Source organism: Maylandia zebra, linkage group LG9, assembly GCF_041146795.1.
Source record: "Maylandia zebra isolate NMK-2024a linkage group LG9, Mzebra_GT3a, whole genome shotgun sequence".
Classification (NCBI taxonomy): domain Eukaryota; kingdom Metazoa; phylum Chordata; class Actinopteri; order Cichliformes; family Cichlidae; genus Maylandia; species Maylandia zebra.
The window spans coordinates 23,283,556-23,299,286 of record NC_135175.1 but is presented as its reverse complement, the minus strand read 5'-3'; the positions used below and the strand labels follow the sequence as shown (position 1 = coordinate 23,299,286).

The 15,731-nt window shown below is 40.6% G+C and overlaps 1 protein-coding gene across 1 annotated transcript in view; it reads left to right on the top strand.

The window, feature by feature from the left end:
- Positions 1-15,731, top strand: part of lmbr1 (limb development membrane protein 1) — a 43,431-nt gene that overhangs the window by 20,505 nt on the left and 7,195 nt on the right. The window contains exons 6-15 of the mRNA XM_004546825.4: positions 2,991-3,117; positions 3,370-3,438; positions 4,090-4,154; positions 4,442-4,514; positions 8,650-8,739; positions 9,875-9,951; positions 10,411-10,488; positions 14,306-14,379; positions 14,637-14,727; positions 15,362-15,428. Of these exons, the coding sequence (XP_004546882.2) occupies positions 2,991-3,117; positions 3,370-3,438; positions 4,090-4,154; positions 4,442-4,514; positions 8,650-8,739; positions 9,875-9,951; positions 10,411-10,488; positions 14,306-14,379; positions 14,637-14,727; positions 15,362-15,428 (811 nt within the window). The remainder of the gene's footprint in view (positions 1-2,990; positions 3,118-3,369; positions 3,439-4,089; positions 4,155-4,441; positions 4,515-8,649; positions 8,740-9,874; positions 9,952-10,410; positions 10,489-14,305; positions 14,380-14,636; positions 14,728-15,361; positions 15,429-15,731) is intronic.

The following is a 15,731-nucleotide window of genomic DNA, read 5'->3' as shown; positions in this document are numbered from 1 at the left end:
CTCTCTCTCTTCCATCTCCTCCATCTTTTCTATTCAGCTGTGTTTAGCGTGCTCCCGACTGCACAGTTGAGCTGATCTGTGATGTGCTTGATTGCAACATCGATATAACGTGCAGACACTGAGCATTAGAAGGTCAGCAAAATGTGTGCTTATGTCAGCTTGTTACTGTAATTGTAGCCTATTAATTTCAATTGACTGATAAATTCATTGCTAAATATCACAACAGAAAGGCATGCGTAGTTCACTTATATGTCACCACCATGATGTCTCTATTAAGGCTCTGTATTTTTCCATAGCACTTATTTCGTGCTGACTAAAGGTCCCACCCCCTCTAACGTTACCTGTGGCTGCAGTGTCCACTTCGGCCACACTGAGGCACTCCAGACCCTGCCCATTTCACTCTCTGCCATGCTAGAAAATTCTACACTGACCCCAGAGGCTTTTCCAGAATAACACCGCAAGAGAAGGCGAGAAGCGGGAGTCATTTCTCAGTAATTGCAAAGGGATGCTACAGGGGATTTTTACTACAGAAAATTAATGAAATCTTAGAAAGAAACTTCCTTCCTTACATTACTATAGTAAATATATACTGAGTAGGTTGGTAGCAAAGTGTAGGGATCACATTTATTAAATATTAAATACGAATATTGACTATCTGACTAATGCATATTTGCACATTGAGCTGTAGAGTGGGTAGTAAGGGAATGTTAAAGTGTTTCCACTTTAAAATGCAGATGCTGAAGGTCAGGTGTGTGGAACTGTGAGGAACTAATAACTCTGCCCCCCATTTAAAAAAACCAAAATTAATCTCAAGAATTAAAGCCATTTCCACTCTTTAAATAGGCTTCGTTATTATTCATGGACTTCCATGTAGCTGTTGACAAATACTGAACAGCAGCCACACAGCGAGTGTACCTGTTGGCAAATACTGAACAGCACCCACACAGCCATTATGTTAGCTGGTAACAAATTACTCGTATGTACCTAATTTAAACAATGCTCAAAAGCAGAGAGCCCTTGTTATCCCATGCACGGTAGCCTAAGCTGACGTTTGAGAGTACCAATCTGTCTTACAGTGCTAGACAGTTCAGCTCTCGGGGGTGGGAGGTTATGGAAACTGTGTGTGAACAGGTACAGGAGGACTTTATTAACCACTCAGCAGTTTGTGACCCGGAAAACCCAAATTACCCCAAACCCTCTCTTCTGCACGGCCTGAGACATGACTGTGGTGCTAAGGGAGCTCCTAATCGGCTCCAGATGGGAGGTCTGCTCTTGATCGCAGACAGTAGCTGACCCAGCCAGGCTTCATGCTCCTTGCAACACCCCAGGAACCCCTCCCCTCCTCCCTCCTCTTTTTAATTTTACCTCTACTACCACCATCCCTGGTTGGACCCATTTTTATAGACCACAATATGTGTATATAAACGAGCTGTTTTACAGAGGAGTGGATGAGAGCGTTTATGTTATGTTTGTGTGGAGTGAATGGAAATGATGCTGTTTAGTTTAAGTGAAGGAGAAGGGGCGGAAGTGAGGTTTCCTGTAAAAGTAATCATGTTCAGTTCAATATGAAATGTAGGAAACAGCACTTCTAGCTCCTTTAAAGTTCATTCCTGACTATACAAAGTATTTGAACACTTATACAGATTTGTTTTACAGATGTTCTGCTTGAATTAACGAGAACCATATTAGTGCTTCATTTAGAGGTGGGTTATAGCAAAATAGAAATATGTGGGAGACAGTACTACATGGTACATATAAGGTCAAACAAAGCATTATGTTGAATATTATCTTGTAGTTTTCTGAGCTCCCCGGTTTTAGTGTGGTCCTCAGCAGGTGTAGCTCATGCTGATGTTTTGGTTGCATGTTTAGCTGTGTTATGCTGCTGATATTGAAATGTTGTCCATTGATTGATTGGTGCTTTTGGCTGAATCAGAGCACACAGAAGGTTTCTTCATACCCCTGCATCAATCCTGTTTCTCCAGAGAAGAATAAAGTCATCAAATGCCAACGTGCCAGTTCAGTTAGCAGTCATAGCCATAACGGAACCAAGACCATATTTGACAGATTTGTCATCTCTCTCCAACATTTTTTTTTTTACCAACTCGTTCTGGCAAATTACCTTCTGATGTTTTTCTGACACATCTTCTGTCTTTCACCTTTTCACTAAGTGGAAGCACTCTGTCAGCTTTGAGACATGTTTGTGCCCTTTTGTGTGCTCAAAAACGCACATCCCACGAAAATATTTTGTAAGCACCAGTGTTTGTTTTGTTGACTTATAAATTTTTGTATAGTTTCTGTCAACAACTTTTTTTTTTTTTTCTTTTAACGAAAACAACTACATAAAAAAAGTAATGCTCTAGGACAAACTATGATGAAATGTATTCACACTTAAGTTGACGAATTGAAAACGAGATGAAAATGGAGAGACAAGGTCCAATCAGATTTAATCAATGTGTGTAGAAAGGCGGGACGAGTTTGGAAGTAATCAGAAGTAATCGTGCAGTCAGGTTAAATGTGCACAATTTGATCAGTCGCCAACATGCATGGTCCCGTGCATGGGAGGAAGAGAATAGTAGACATATGGACACATTTCACATTTGATGTTGAGGAAAATAAGACACTTTGTAAACCACATAGAGCAACTCTCACCAATAAAAATAAAACAAACTTTTGCACTTTATACTTTAGATTTAGTCTAAAATAATCTTAAGATATTTAGTTCACTAAAATATAAGAATTTTGAGGCCTAAACCATGACTAAAACTAAATAATGTTTTAGTTAAGACTGACTAAATCTAAATTTAATATTTCTAAAACTCTGGGAATTTGGGTCCTGTGTGAATTTTGTTGTTTTGTAATGGCCAGTATATGTAAACGTAAAAATTTGACATGGTTGATAATATAACTTTTGTGTATCATCATTATGATTTTATATGCATTATTTTAATTGAAATAATTTTCTCTCTTATTCCTGCTTTTTTTCCTGTCAGGGCATTAAAGCACGCATTTTGGAGACCTTTGTGATGCTCTTTCTCCTGGCATTGCTCATTCTTGGAATTGTGTGGGTGGCATCAGCCCTCATTGATAATGATGCAGCCAGTATGGAGTCACTCTATGGTATGATTTTTGTAATATTCTACATGATTGGTCATTTTAAACCCATTGTTTTTGTTTTTTAAATAAAGGAATAGTTTTAGGATTTAACAATCTGACTGTGCATTAACTATGAATCTAGGCTGAGAGTTTGTTTAGGAAGGAAATCAGATTTCTAGCAGCTCTAAAACTCCAATGAACACACATCTTGGCTTGTTCCAAAGTGTTGAGCTGTTCCTAAGTTTCATTTTTACTAAAAGTCTACATATTTTGTAGATCTTTGGGAGTTCTACCTGCCATACCTCTATTCCTGTATTTCTCTGATGGGAGGACTCCTTTTACTAAGTAAGTGTGTTTATAATTTTACGAAATGATGCAAATAGAAAATGTATCTCTATGAGCAGTGTTTTCCCTCAAAGTACCTAAAACTTTGAGTCCGAGAAACCTTTCTGAACAAACAAGAAAACCTCAAAGCTCTGTCTTTCCACCATGGTTTCAGCACCCTTATAGGCTAGGCAGGTTTTATGTTATTTTTGGGTATAAACTCCTGTTAACTTGGTTCACAGGTTTATAACTCAAAGCCTCGAGTTGAGGATTTTCACTATCGCCCACTTGGTGTTTTGAATGTGATAGGCATGGGGGTGGCCCTCTTCTGATGGCCAAGTTGAGCATACCCTGGATAATTTAGAACTTAGAATGTGCTTCACTCAGTATGAACCAAATCTATTGACATGAACTCCTCAGAGAGGAGCATTAGTGAAGTGTTACTGAAGGGAAAGCTGAGGGCTTTGTTCTTTTACACTTGTGCACAACTGAAAGTGTTTTTGTAACCATAGGAGTCGCCGCCTGGTGTCCACTGTGGACAATCAACTGTCTAAAGGATACTTCTTATACTTCCTCTGAAAAGTTTGAACTAAAAGTTCCAGACCCTATATGTGGAAACATGCCTTTATTATATTTAAACAAATTGACCATATTGTCCTGTCTCCTGTGTAGTGTGCACTCCTGTGGGGTTGTCCAGGATGTTTACCGTCATGGGCCAGTTGCTAGTGAAGCCGACAGTAAGTAATCACTTGGATGAAGTATTTACTGCATTTCTAAAAGTTGAGTCGATGGAAAAGAGTTTATTAAACAGTTGTTGTTCAGATTTCTTTAAAAAAATGTCTCTACAGACAGACTTGAGTCTGCTCTTCTTGTCTGAAAGATGTCTCATTTAGCCATTTAAAATCACAACAGAGGACTACAAATACATCACCAACTCATCTTCCCATCTGCCACTGCTCCAGTCCCACTTCGGGCCTAATTATAACCCATTTCATCTCTTCCTACTCTGCTCTCTCCCCTTTAGATCCTTGAGGACCTGGATGAGCAGATTTACTGCATCCATTTGCAGGAGGAAACCCTTCAGAGGAGATTAAACGGTATGTCTGTGGGAGACGTGTTGGCACATTATAGGGGAGGGGAGGGGTTGACTGCCCTATTGGGTGTGATGGAGTAGGCCACGCTGGAATCAATTAGCATTGAAAATTCAGCTAGGCACACAGACACACACAGACATTCACAAAATTCACACACACTTGTCACTGGCTTTTCCCTGACACCGTCACACTCTCATAACTTTCTGCTTAAGGTCAAAGCAGCCACTATAGCAAGGACCATATTTTGTTTAGGAAGTTTTTCTTAAGAATCCACTTAAGAAAATCCACTGCCGCTGCCATTATTGGTGAAATGATTGCCACATTTAATGTCAGGCCTCGAATGGCAGCCTGTTTAATAGGATGGAAATGAAATTTTTCACGAAAGGGTTTGGTGCTGTAGACATTAAAGAGCCATAACTCTTCTGAGAGGACACCGGGAGCCTTGTGCTGCTTTTTTAGGGAAAGTTTGAAGTGTTGAAGAATGTTGAAGATGTTATATTTTTTTAGCCTGCATTTCCTTTTCACGTCCAGTTCTCTGTGTTCCCAAATTCCTTGTTTGACGTTAAATAATCTTAAAAAAAGCAGGAAGTATTTCGGCCAGTTTCCAAAACCTACTTTAATATTAACTCAAGCACGCAACCAAGTGTACAGATGTGAGTAAATGAACAGAAAGGAGTGTCCTTTTAAACCCGGGAGGTAAGCGAGATCACTCCTAGATAACACATGTTTTTGAACGCTTTGCCGGCCACCTCCATAGAGTGCCACCAATGCGTACAGTTTCTTAGGGCTCATTCCTCAGTGCCCTGCTTTGAACTACCTGATAGAATAATTGTAATCTGTTCCTTATCATCTCCAGGACTGTTTGATCTTTACACGTCACGGTGGGGCAAAAAAAAAAAAAAAACCAAACAACAGTGGTCAACATCCCAGTATGTGTACCAAGGACAAGCTGCAGTTCATTTTTGTCTGTTAGAGAGGTGGGAATTGGAGAGAGAAGCAAGGGGAATGTTCAGTGAAGCTTAAAGCGTTGCTTATCAGACATAATGTTTTTATGCAGATACAATATGCATGCAAGTATGTGCACATGCAAATACTCATTGTTCATGGTCATAGTTAGGTGCAACTGAACGTCTAAGCGTGGTTCCTTTGATCTGCTCAGGGCATTAAGTAGAGAGCAGGTCAGGAACAGTTCACGGGACACACTCCAAAGACGAGCAATGTTGTCTTCTTGCTTCACCAGTGTCCGCTTTGCATCAGGCCTCTCTAATAAATTATCATCTTAGAAAGTTTGTGTTTGTAGATGTGGACTGTTGAGCCTAATCAGTTGATGCATTCATGTTTATTTACATGTCTGGTCCTTTGTTGTCCTCCTGTGGCATGAAATTGCCCATTTGTAATGACATGTTGGTAGTTTATGTGTTGCTGATCACGACATTGTGGTTTAAACCGGCTCATTAGCAATGTGTGTCTGCTTTTCTTGTAACAAGCGTAATGAACCTAAAAGGAGAATGTCCAGATAAAAGATGGATGGTGCTTGGCAATTGTTACAAGTAATAACGCATTGTGGCACCCCTACTATTTTGCTTTTAAATGTATATACAGGGTGATGAATTTATCCCAACTGCACAAGTAGTCTGGTGACACAGAAGTCAGGATGGAGTCAGCCTGCGATTCCTCTCGCTGCTCTTCAACTTTCTCTATGTTCAAACTTTAAAGAAAAAAAGTTCAGAGCAAAGCAAGAGATACTGACTTTAATACTCCACTCGTTTATCTCTGTATGCAAACCCCAATGATAAAGTCTGTGGGAGTGGCAGATCCAATGTTGTCACCAGTAATCTGTGTTTTCTTTGATGGGCTTTTTAACTATTCCATTTATAACCAAAAAAAAAAAGCCCCAAAAACTAATAGATGGGTTTCAAGAAGTTGACATTCAAAAAGTTGAATTCCTAACAAAGTCCTTGTTCGTCTCTATCATCACTGTTGCTACTGTTGTGCTAAAGCAGAAATTACAGTGGTCTTTATATCTTAATTCCTGTACACTGTGTTTTCACAATAGTTTTCTCAGATTCCAGATATAGAAGTCAAAGCTGTAGATCCATCAACATTGCTTCAAAAGGAGCACCTAGTGATGGCTGCTATGTGCAGCCAATGTGAACTAAGGTTCAAGAATAATGGTGCATTGTATCAGAAATAAATGTTTGGGGTTTTTTATGATGTCAGAGAGACACAGCAAATATAAAACGTCCTGTTGACACTATTGATTGCATTGCCTCAGTTACAGAAAGTAACTTGATTCAGTTTTTAGTTCCATAACAAGCCTTTCACTTCTGTTGCTTCATAATCCTAAACTGTCCTTTGTACTGCCAGATGTTGCAGGTCTCCATACACACGGTAGATGTGTGAGAGGCTAAAAAAAACTTGTATTTGTGCTTGTCAAAGTTTACAAGGACCAGTTTATATACTGTTTCAGTAGTTTCATAGTGAAGAACAGAATATATTAAAACAGCACCAGGCACACATAAATATACTGCAATACAGGCAAAGCGATGCACACACTTGTACAGACTGCCCTCTCACCACCCTGATGTGCTGAAAACAGAGCACTCGTCCAGATGCTATGCGGCACAGTGACCTTGCCAGTGCCTCTGTTGTCTCAGCATGGTGTTTAGCATATTTGTGAATGACGTAATTTTGACTGTGGAGAAGGTTGGAGAGGATATGTTGAATTACTCCAGGCCTTCCTGACTGCCAGAAGCCCCACTCAGCATCTCTGCCTTGCTGTAACTCAGTCTTATACTTGACGCTGCCAGCAGAAGGAGTAGAAGGATATATTTAACTTCGGTTTGCTGTGATGTCATTGAAGATACTGCAGTTGAAAATCTAAGCATTTCCCTTTCTCTGCTTTGAACAATCGATTTTATTGTCCTTTGTTTTCAGTGTAAAGTATTGTTTTGGATGGATGGTTTTAAAAAAGAAAAGAAAAACCCCACACAAACTTCTTTTTTTTTTTTTTTTAATTTAAGCAAGGATTTATATGTGCCAGTGATGCGTCAGGCCTTGTTCAAATACGCAGTGCACGTAGGTAAAGGATAAGTTCACTTGCAGCTGAACAGATTTGGCTCCCCCGAGGCAAAGTGTTCAGTTTGTCTCTGGAAAAAAGAAAACTATTTATGAACTATCTATGACATTTCCTGTTGTGTTCTGAGCGTATTTGCTTGGAGGGTTCAAACTTTCCCTTGCTCAGATCCTTAGACGGGCATAGACTGCTAACTCTCCACCTCTGCGTCTATCTCACCCTCTTTTACCTACTTAAACCCATCCAGACAGGGCGTGACATAATAACAGAGGGAAGAAGAAGGTCTGATCAAAGTGATTGGTCCTTCACTCCTGTAACAAAGATGAAAGATGGTATTTTTATTGCACGTTAGTAACGGTGTAACACTGAACTAATTGGTCTTGATCTGCCAATCACCCGAGGGATGCAAATGGATACTCTTCCACTTTGGCTTCGAGGGGCCTCTGTGATAGTGCGTCAAGCTGGAAGGAAAACAGAGTAAAATAGATAAATTAGACTTAAATGAGCTGGCCTTGTGGTTTTCCTGGAGAATCCCTTGCTGTCTTATCCAGCCCACTCAACCAGTTGTGGCATGTGCTAGACAGCTCCTGACACAAGAGATTATTTTTACTTGTTTGAGATCACGTTGTTATTTTCTGTGCAGGATTACTTGTTTTGATGGGATTGCTTAATAAAGACAAGTCAAATACCATATGCTGAGGTAGGATGAATACAGGGAGAGGTTAACATCCTCTCCGTCTATTTAAGTATTTAAGGGAAGTTTAAAAAAAAAGAGAAGTTTTTTTTTTTCCAAGTTATGGTGTCCAAAAGAGGAGCTTTGTTTCTGTTTAAACAACATTATAGCTGCAACAAAAACAGTGAGTTATTTTTGCTGTTGATAGTCATTTAGGCTGTTTTAACAAAGCAAAAAAGCCAAACCTTTCAAAAGGGGCATCGTTTTTTTTTCTTTGTCTTCTGTGAAATAAAAATTTTTAAGAGAAGAAACATAGCTCTATATTATCCCTACACAACATGTGCTCATACAGCACGTTTCAGACATTTTGAATATTTTTATTTTCACAGGGTCTTCCACACACGCTTATACCAGAGGGAGCTTTGCTCACCAGCTCAACAAAGAACTGGACAATATTAGAAATCAGAGGAATAAATTGGGTAAGTATGTGTGTGGTAGTTTTTATACTCTCTCGCTGTCTCTCTCGCTGCCTTTCATTTGAGTTGTTTTTTTTTTTTAATTATTATTATTTCTGTTCCCTTGGTTTTATTCCTTAAATGATATGCATCATTTCTCTTCATTTTCTGTTTTGCATCTCGGAGATATATGCCACAGACGTTAGCTTAGCTTTTTGCATATTGCTGACAGGCAGCCGCTTTCTCTTCATCTGCCTTAATTTCTTAATTTGGACTTGGACCAGAACTGCCTGATAATTTCCCATCCATTTTAGGATATTATAAATGAAGCCTGAGCCTTTTGGGGAGCAGGGTAGGAGGGGTAGGAGAGCACAAAGGCACTTAGGATATTGGACAAGATGCAAACTTTATATTGTACCAAGCCTTTTAGTGATGTCATTAATTTAGAAGGATGGTGCATATAAAGTGCACTTGGCAAACTTCTTGGGCAGGCTGGGTGGATGCACTTTGAGAATAAGGAGGAGTAACAAGGTTGGAAATGGAGAAAGAAGTCAAAATAGCAAATACTAAAGGGCAGTCAAATACACATTGTAAGAGGACAGTTGATGTCTGTAAGACATAGTGCCTGTGGTCCATGGGCTGTCAGCAAAGTCTATAAACATGATGAATGAGGCGTTGAAATACGAGGTACATATAAAGCTGAAATGTTTCATCTGGCTTAGAAGAATGAGAGGCATAAGTCGCCCAGCACATGCATACGTATTTTCTCCTAAATATAAATCATAAAATTAATTTTGTAGCATTTCTTTTCATCCAGGAGTTATTATTTTTTTCCATTAATTAAGGCAATGATGAGTGTGGCTAATTACAGAGGAAGAGTGTAATTTTTGAAGGTTATGAAATGTATATTACCTGCAGGTGGGGCGGTTGCGATGAGAGCTGAGATTGTGCTCAGCCCACACACTCGTGATATGTTTTACTAAACAAAGCGGTACAAACCCTGTAAATAAAGCCAGAGGGCTTGTGGTTGCAGTAGGTTCTTTGATGAGCTGATTAATTAACAAGTAGTGGAAAGTGTAATGGAGGAGTTTAGTTCATCTAATATACATTTCTTAAAATAAATAAACTCACTCTTTGTTGCACTTTCATGTCCTCACAGAGAGAAGAAAGAAGGCATCGGGATGGGAGAAGAACTTGTTGTATCCCATAGTGATGCTGATCCTGCTCACAGGAACGGTGAGTGTTAAGATGGACCTATCATTAGGCCCACACTGTTTGCTCATGACGTTTACAGCCTGGCTGGTATCCACTGGGAGTAACACGGTACCTCAAAATCCATCTTTTCCCACAGAGTCTGGGTGGGGAAACTACTTTTGTTTAATGGATGTTTTAAGACAATGCTGAATACCAACCTACAACAACAGTGATTTTAAATAAATTACAGTGTGTGAATACTGTTTGTCGTCTGATACTGTTAGATAAGGTAGAAAGGCCATGTGCAAGGCAGGGCACGTGCATCGCACAACCCCCAAATTGTTTAAGTTTTGAGAAGCTCAATTTTGGCACAGTTTACAGTTACAAGATTGTTATTATGCATTCAATTATATCATGATGCCGGATACTTGGAGGATTTGATCAATCTTTTTATAATTATACCATGTGTGAACAAATTTTTGTCTTCCTCTATGTCTGCAGACAATCTCTGTTCTTCTGGTGGCACTGAACATCCTCTATCTTCTAGTAGATGAGACTGCCATGCCCAAGGGATCCACAGTAAGCCTTCTGTCTAACTAGGCTTTTGCGTTCACACCATCACACACCTAGAATGTAAACTGCAGTAGGGCTTGCCTATCGGGCCTGCCCTGTCCCTGGCGGAGACATAAATCAAATTCCAGATATGCTCAGGTGCACGTTGGAAGAAAAGACTGGACCAGATGTTAATCAGGCTTCAACGTTGTGGCTCTGGTTTTGTTTTGGAAGCTCATTCAAAGTCATTTCACAGCAGTGTGCAAATTCAATGAGGTTGCTATGTGTCTCCTGCCCTCAGTGGGTGAATAAGCTGCTTTTCCTCCCTTGTGCAAATGCAGACGGGGGCAAGTGAAGGGCTCTTACTGTGAAACAGCCATTCCACCAAGTGTGGAATGGCTCTGAGATTCTCATCTCTGCCTAACATGCAATGTGTTTTAAGCTCCTTGTATCTCATCTCATCTGCAGTGACAGAGATGCGTGCATGTGTGTGCTTGCATGTGTGTGCAGTTGTGGTTGCATTCTTGTCTGAAAAGGGGCAACATAATGTATCCTATTTCTCCCTCATTTCATTTTGCATCTCGCGGGCATCTGACAGAGCTGCCCTCGACATTCCAATTATTTTATTGAGCAGAGATGTTTTCTTTGGCATGACACATTGCAGAAAATCCCCCAAATTACACTTGTCATGTAGCTTGAAGCTGTCCTCCCTGACAGTATGGCCTCACTAAATGGTTTATGCTTTATGTTGAGCTGGATGGATGCCACACCTCTGATCTCACAAATCTACGAGCAGGAGGGGCCATCTCATCTTCCTAAAACAATCAATACTGATATGAGATCATCTATCATGCTTCTTTAACCTTATCCTCTAACTCTCAGACTGTGCCCCTCTGGCACAGAAATTCCCTCTGCCCTCTGTCTGGAAAAAGATAACGACAGAGGAGAGAATGTGATATAAGAGGGGAGAGAGAGGTTTGACATCTCGGCAAGGTACTGCCAGAGCAAGAGAGACTCAGACTGTGGGAAAGTCAAATGAGGCCCTGATTGTTATGGGAGTAGAGCACAATAGAAGTGCCCTGTCAGTGTTTGTCTTCCCTTCCAGCTAAGCATCCTGCTGTAGTCTTGAGAATACTGAGCAGTGTACCGCTCAGCTTTACAGGGCAGTGGATGGGTATAGAGAAGGATAACAAGGAGTAGGGAAAGAAAAGGATGACGAGCAGAGAGGAAACGCAGGTGGCTATAGATGAGAAGTTGGCACTGCCTCTGTCATAGGACAGAGGGATTTACAGCTTTATGAACAAGCACTTGGAGACACCAATAAAACTGTTACTACAGGCCCTTCTTTTTGGTGGCCACTGCACTTGACACTCTATTTTGCAAAACAGGCAATTACTGTGGCTGGACAGTAATTTTCACCCAACTAAAGTTGCCCTTGTCCAAATGCACAAAGGCTTGCATCCATCCACCCATCTTCTGCCTGTCCAGATCCGGGTCATGCTAGTCCCAGCTGTTGTGGGGCAAAAGGCAGAACACCCAAAACTAGTCACCAGTCTGTCGCGGTGCGACTGCGTAGAGAGAGACAACAGTTCACGCTTACATGAATACCTGCAGCCAGTTTAGAATTATCAGTTAGCCCAACATGCATGTGTTTGGACTGTGGGAGGAAGCCAGAGTACCTGGAGAGAGTCCACATAGGCACAGAGAGGACATACAAACGCATTTATCCTTGCATGTATTTAACAACTTGACCTCCCATCTCCAGACACCCTTTTCACTTTATAACTGGCTTTAAGATTATCTAAAAATCTGGAAATGTATGTGAATATCAAGTCTTTGCTTGTTGCTTATTATATGTATATTTAATATTTACATTTCAGAAATTCTGTAAGATTAAATGACAGCAGCCTCTCATATTTCGTTGAAATGTATGGATTGCAAATGTCTGTCACTTAAACCCCCTCAGACTCCAACTGGTTGCGGCAGATGGTCACCCCTCCCTGAGCCTGCTTCTTCCTGTTAAAAGGGAGATTTTCCTTCCCACTTTTGCAAAGTGCCTACTTAGTGGGGTGGGTGGGTGGAGGCAGGATTTCTTTGAATTACTGTAGTGTCTTTACCTTACAATTTAAAGTGCTATAAGGCAACTGTTATTAAATTTGGCACCATGTAAATAAAATAAAATTAAATGAGTATGACTGTAAAAGTAAACTTTGAAACGCAGTTGCTGTTTCAAGGTTGTTACATGGGCACAAGCAACTTCAGAGATCTGAACAGTTTCTTCTCCCACTTGTTTAGATTTTTTATAGGTTGGAATTAGGTTGTTGGCAACTGGATACATGAGTAGGACATGGCTTTGACTATACGAAAGATGAAAAATATGAGAATATTTTACGGGACTGCCTTGAAATATGTTAATCATAGGGTGCATGTGTAGCTGTGTTAATAAAATCAAATTAAATACAATTTAAAAAAAAAAAACAACTTAGTACAAAGTAAGAATGTGAAGTATAGATGTATGTATGGCATTGACGGCCTCATCAGCCTCAATATGCAGTCTTAATGTGCAGTGTGAGTTGACTGGAACATAGACCCTTCCCTCTGTGGACCCCTATCCCGCTCTTTCACACACAGTAACACACGATCCGTCACTCTTTCTGCTACCGGAATGTAAAGACGAATGGAAAGGAGGTGCACAGCACAAGCTAGGTGTCCTGTGTACACACGTGCATGCTTATTGCGAGTGCACACGCCATCTTAATGCATGCCCTCCCTCCATTAATAAATGACATCAGATTCTGTCTGCTAATGCTGCTAATTCTCTGTGTAAGAGAGAGAGGGCACTGCACCATGGCTCTGCAGTAAGCTCCCAGGGATGACAGTTGCATAAAAAGGCATGAAACAACCTGTCAGGCTTTCCTTTTTTCCCCTGCAGCCCGTTTTACAAAACAAATCAAGATAAAGACACTTAAAGTGGGAAAGGGAAAAAGAATACAAATGCAAATCTCAAACAGAAACCACGGCAGCACACCAAATATATGCTGTGCAGTTTAATATGCTGTAGGTGCATATTGCATGACGAGTAACAGCACATTTGCCTTGCACTTCTGTACTCTAACTGTACATGCAGTACTCTATGATTTAGAGTAAAAATAAATAAATAAAATGACTGGATTAGTGCTGCACAGCTCTGTTAAGATAGGTTTATTGTATCAGCAAGAATCTGAATTTGCAGCAAACACTTTTAGGGGAGTTTTAGGTAACTTTGTGTGAAGTACTGTGTATATACCCCCATTAAATGTACAAATCCTCTGGAGGATCGTCTTGGGTGCCAAGTCTGAAAAAAGCAAATATTTGGCATTTGACAACTCAGATGCTTGGTATGTGCTGTGTATGTGGATGTATGTCTTTTTCCTGCTCCACTTTCAAAAGGCCTTAGGGGTTGGAGGGGTGAGGATGGGTGAGGGGGTTTGCGTAGTGTATTTGCTAAAGGATTTGTTTAGTTGTTTTTATGTTTTTGGCATGCTTTCAGCCTGTACACTCTTCTTACCGTAAGCAATGTGCCGTTTTTGTTTGAACACCTGTTCACATATTGTATGGTCGACAGTGATTTGCAAAGAGCCTCTTTCATCTTGTTCCATTCATTACTTAGCCAATTTGATTCTGTCTTTCTCAAGTAGGGAAATTCTTCGTGCACCACGTACTTACTTTTGCAGGTCTTCTGTAATTGCTCATGTCTGCAGTCGTACACAACACCAAGTGTTGTCATTTTTGTGATCTGTTTTAGTCTGAAGGGTAGTGTAGGATGTTTAATATCCCTGTTTTCCTATTTGTCTCTCTCTTCTAGGATCGAGCCATTGGGAACACCTCTTTGTCCACATTTGGTGTGGCTCAGGCAGTGCTGGAGATTGTCCTCATATTGTATCCTTTCAGTGACCTCCCCTTTGTCTGTGGCCTGAGTAACATGCTCCATGGCCAACAGCAACATTGCCAAGGCAGCTTTGTTTACCCAGGACATAGTTGAGCTGAACACCTTCCGGAAAACATGTTGCGTTGTTTCATCACCCTTTATGATACCTGAAAAGGTTGAGCCTTGACACATAAAAAGTTGACTCAAAGAAAAGCTGCTTTCTACTTGCAGCAAGGTGTTTTTGCTCCTTGATTGATTTGCTGAACAGCTACTTGATGGTGTCTTCTGTCGTTGGCTTCTACAGTCTGCGTGTCTTTGAGGGACTCACTCCCAGGAAGGATGACACAACCATGACAACGGTAAAGATGGGATAGAAAGGCAGGGAGTGGGGTGAAGTGGGGGCAAGGGTGCTGAAATTGCTCCTAAGGTGCTGATGTGTTTGCCCCCTCCTGTGTTTCATCTATTTCCCCTGTCTTTTTTTTCTGTCTTCATTGCTCTCGCCTTCCTGTCTTCTCTGTCCCTGCTGCTCACTAATGTTTTCCTCCAGGCCCCTCAATAGCCTTAGTTGATCTGTTCAATATTTGTTTGTAAGTTGCGTAAACACCAGCAAAGTGCAAGCTCTTTTCTTGTACATCAGAGGGAGAGTGAGGTTTTTTTTTTTTTTTTTTTTTTCTTAGGGGGAGAAGGGGGCTGGGTGGCAACTATTCACTTGGTAATGAGTTTGGGAGTGGTGAGGCTTGTTAACTAGCATGATGCTTCAGTGAAAGGACTTGAAAGGACAATAGAAGGAACCTCATAATGAGCATCTTCAGAGGTACTAATTGTATAATATGTGGAACCAATTTATCATCAAGTGGCGTGTATGTGTGTGGGCACATCACGGCTAAAACTGCTGGTGCAATGGGTGCTTTTTCTGCTTCACACTCGCTATAAATTGCATGTAATTTGTTGAGGGCTAAACTCGGAGGTTTGATTATTTGGTCTTATTTGCAGATCATTGGTTGCTGTGTCTCCATCCTGGTGCTGAGCTCAGCCTTGCCAGTGATGTCCAGAACACTAGGTGAGTATGCTTTTTCATGTGAGTGTTTTTGTATTTTCTTTTGCCTGCGGTAAGGAGAGTGAGTGCAGCTTGCTTTTTCTTTTTTCATTCAGAGACAATTTTTTGTAGACACATTAAATGATTAAATAGCAGCAGTTTGACAACTTTCAAAAAGAAAGGACATTTTTTAGAGTTAGATGAAAACATTAATAGTGGGTGATCAAGTCCACCCACTAAATATGAAGCTGTAGCTTGTTAGTTTGATAGCTTGAAAATGTAAGTCCCTGATTATTGTCCATTGTGGACACTGACAGCTGGGTAGTT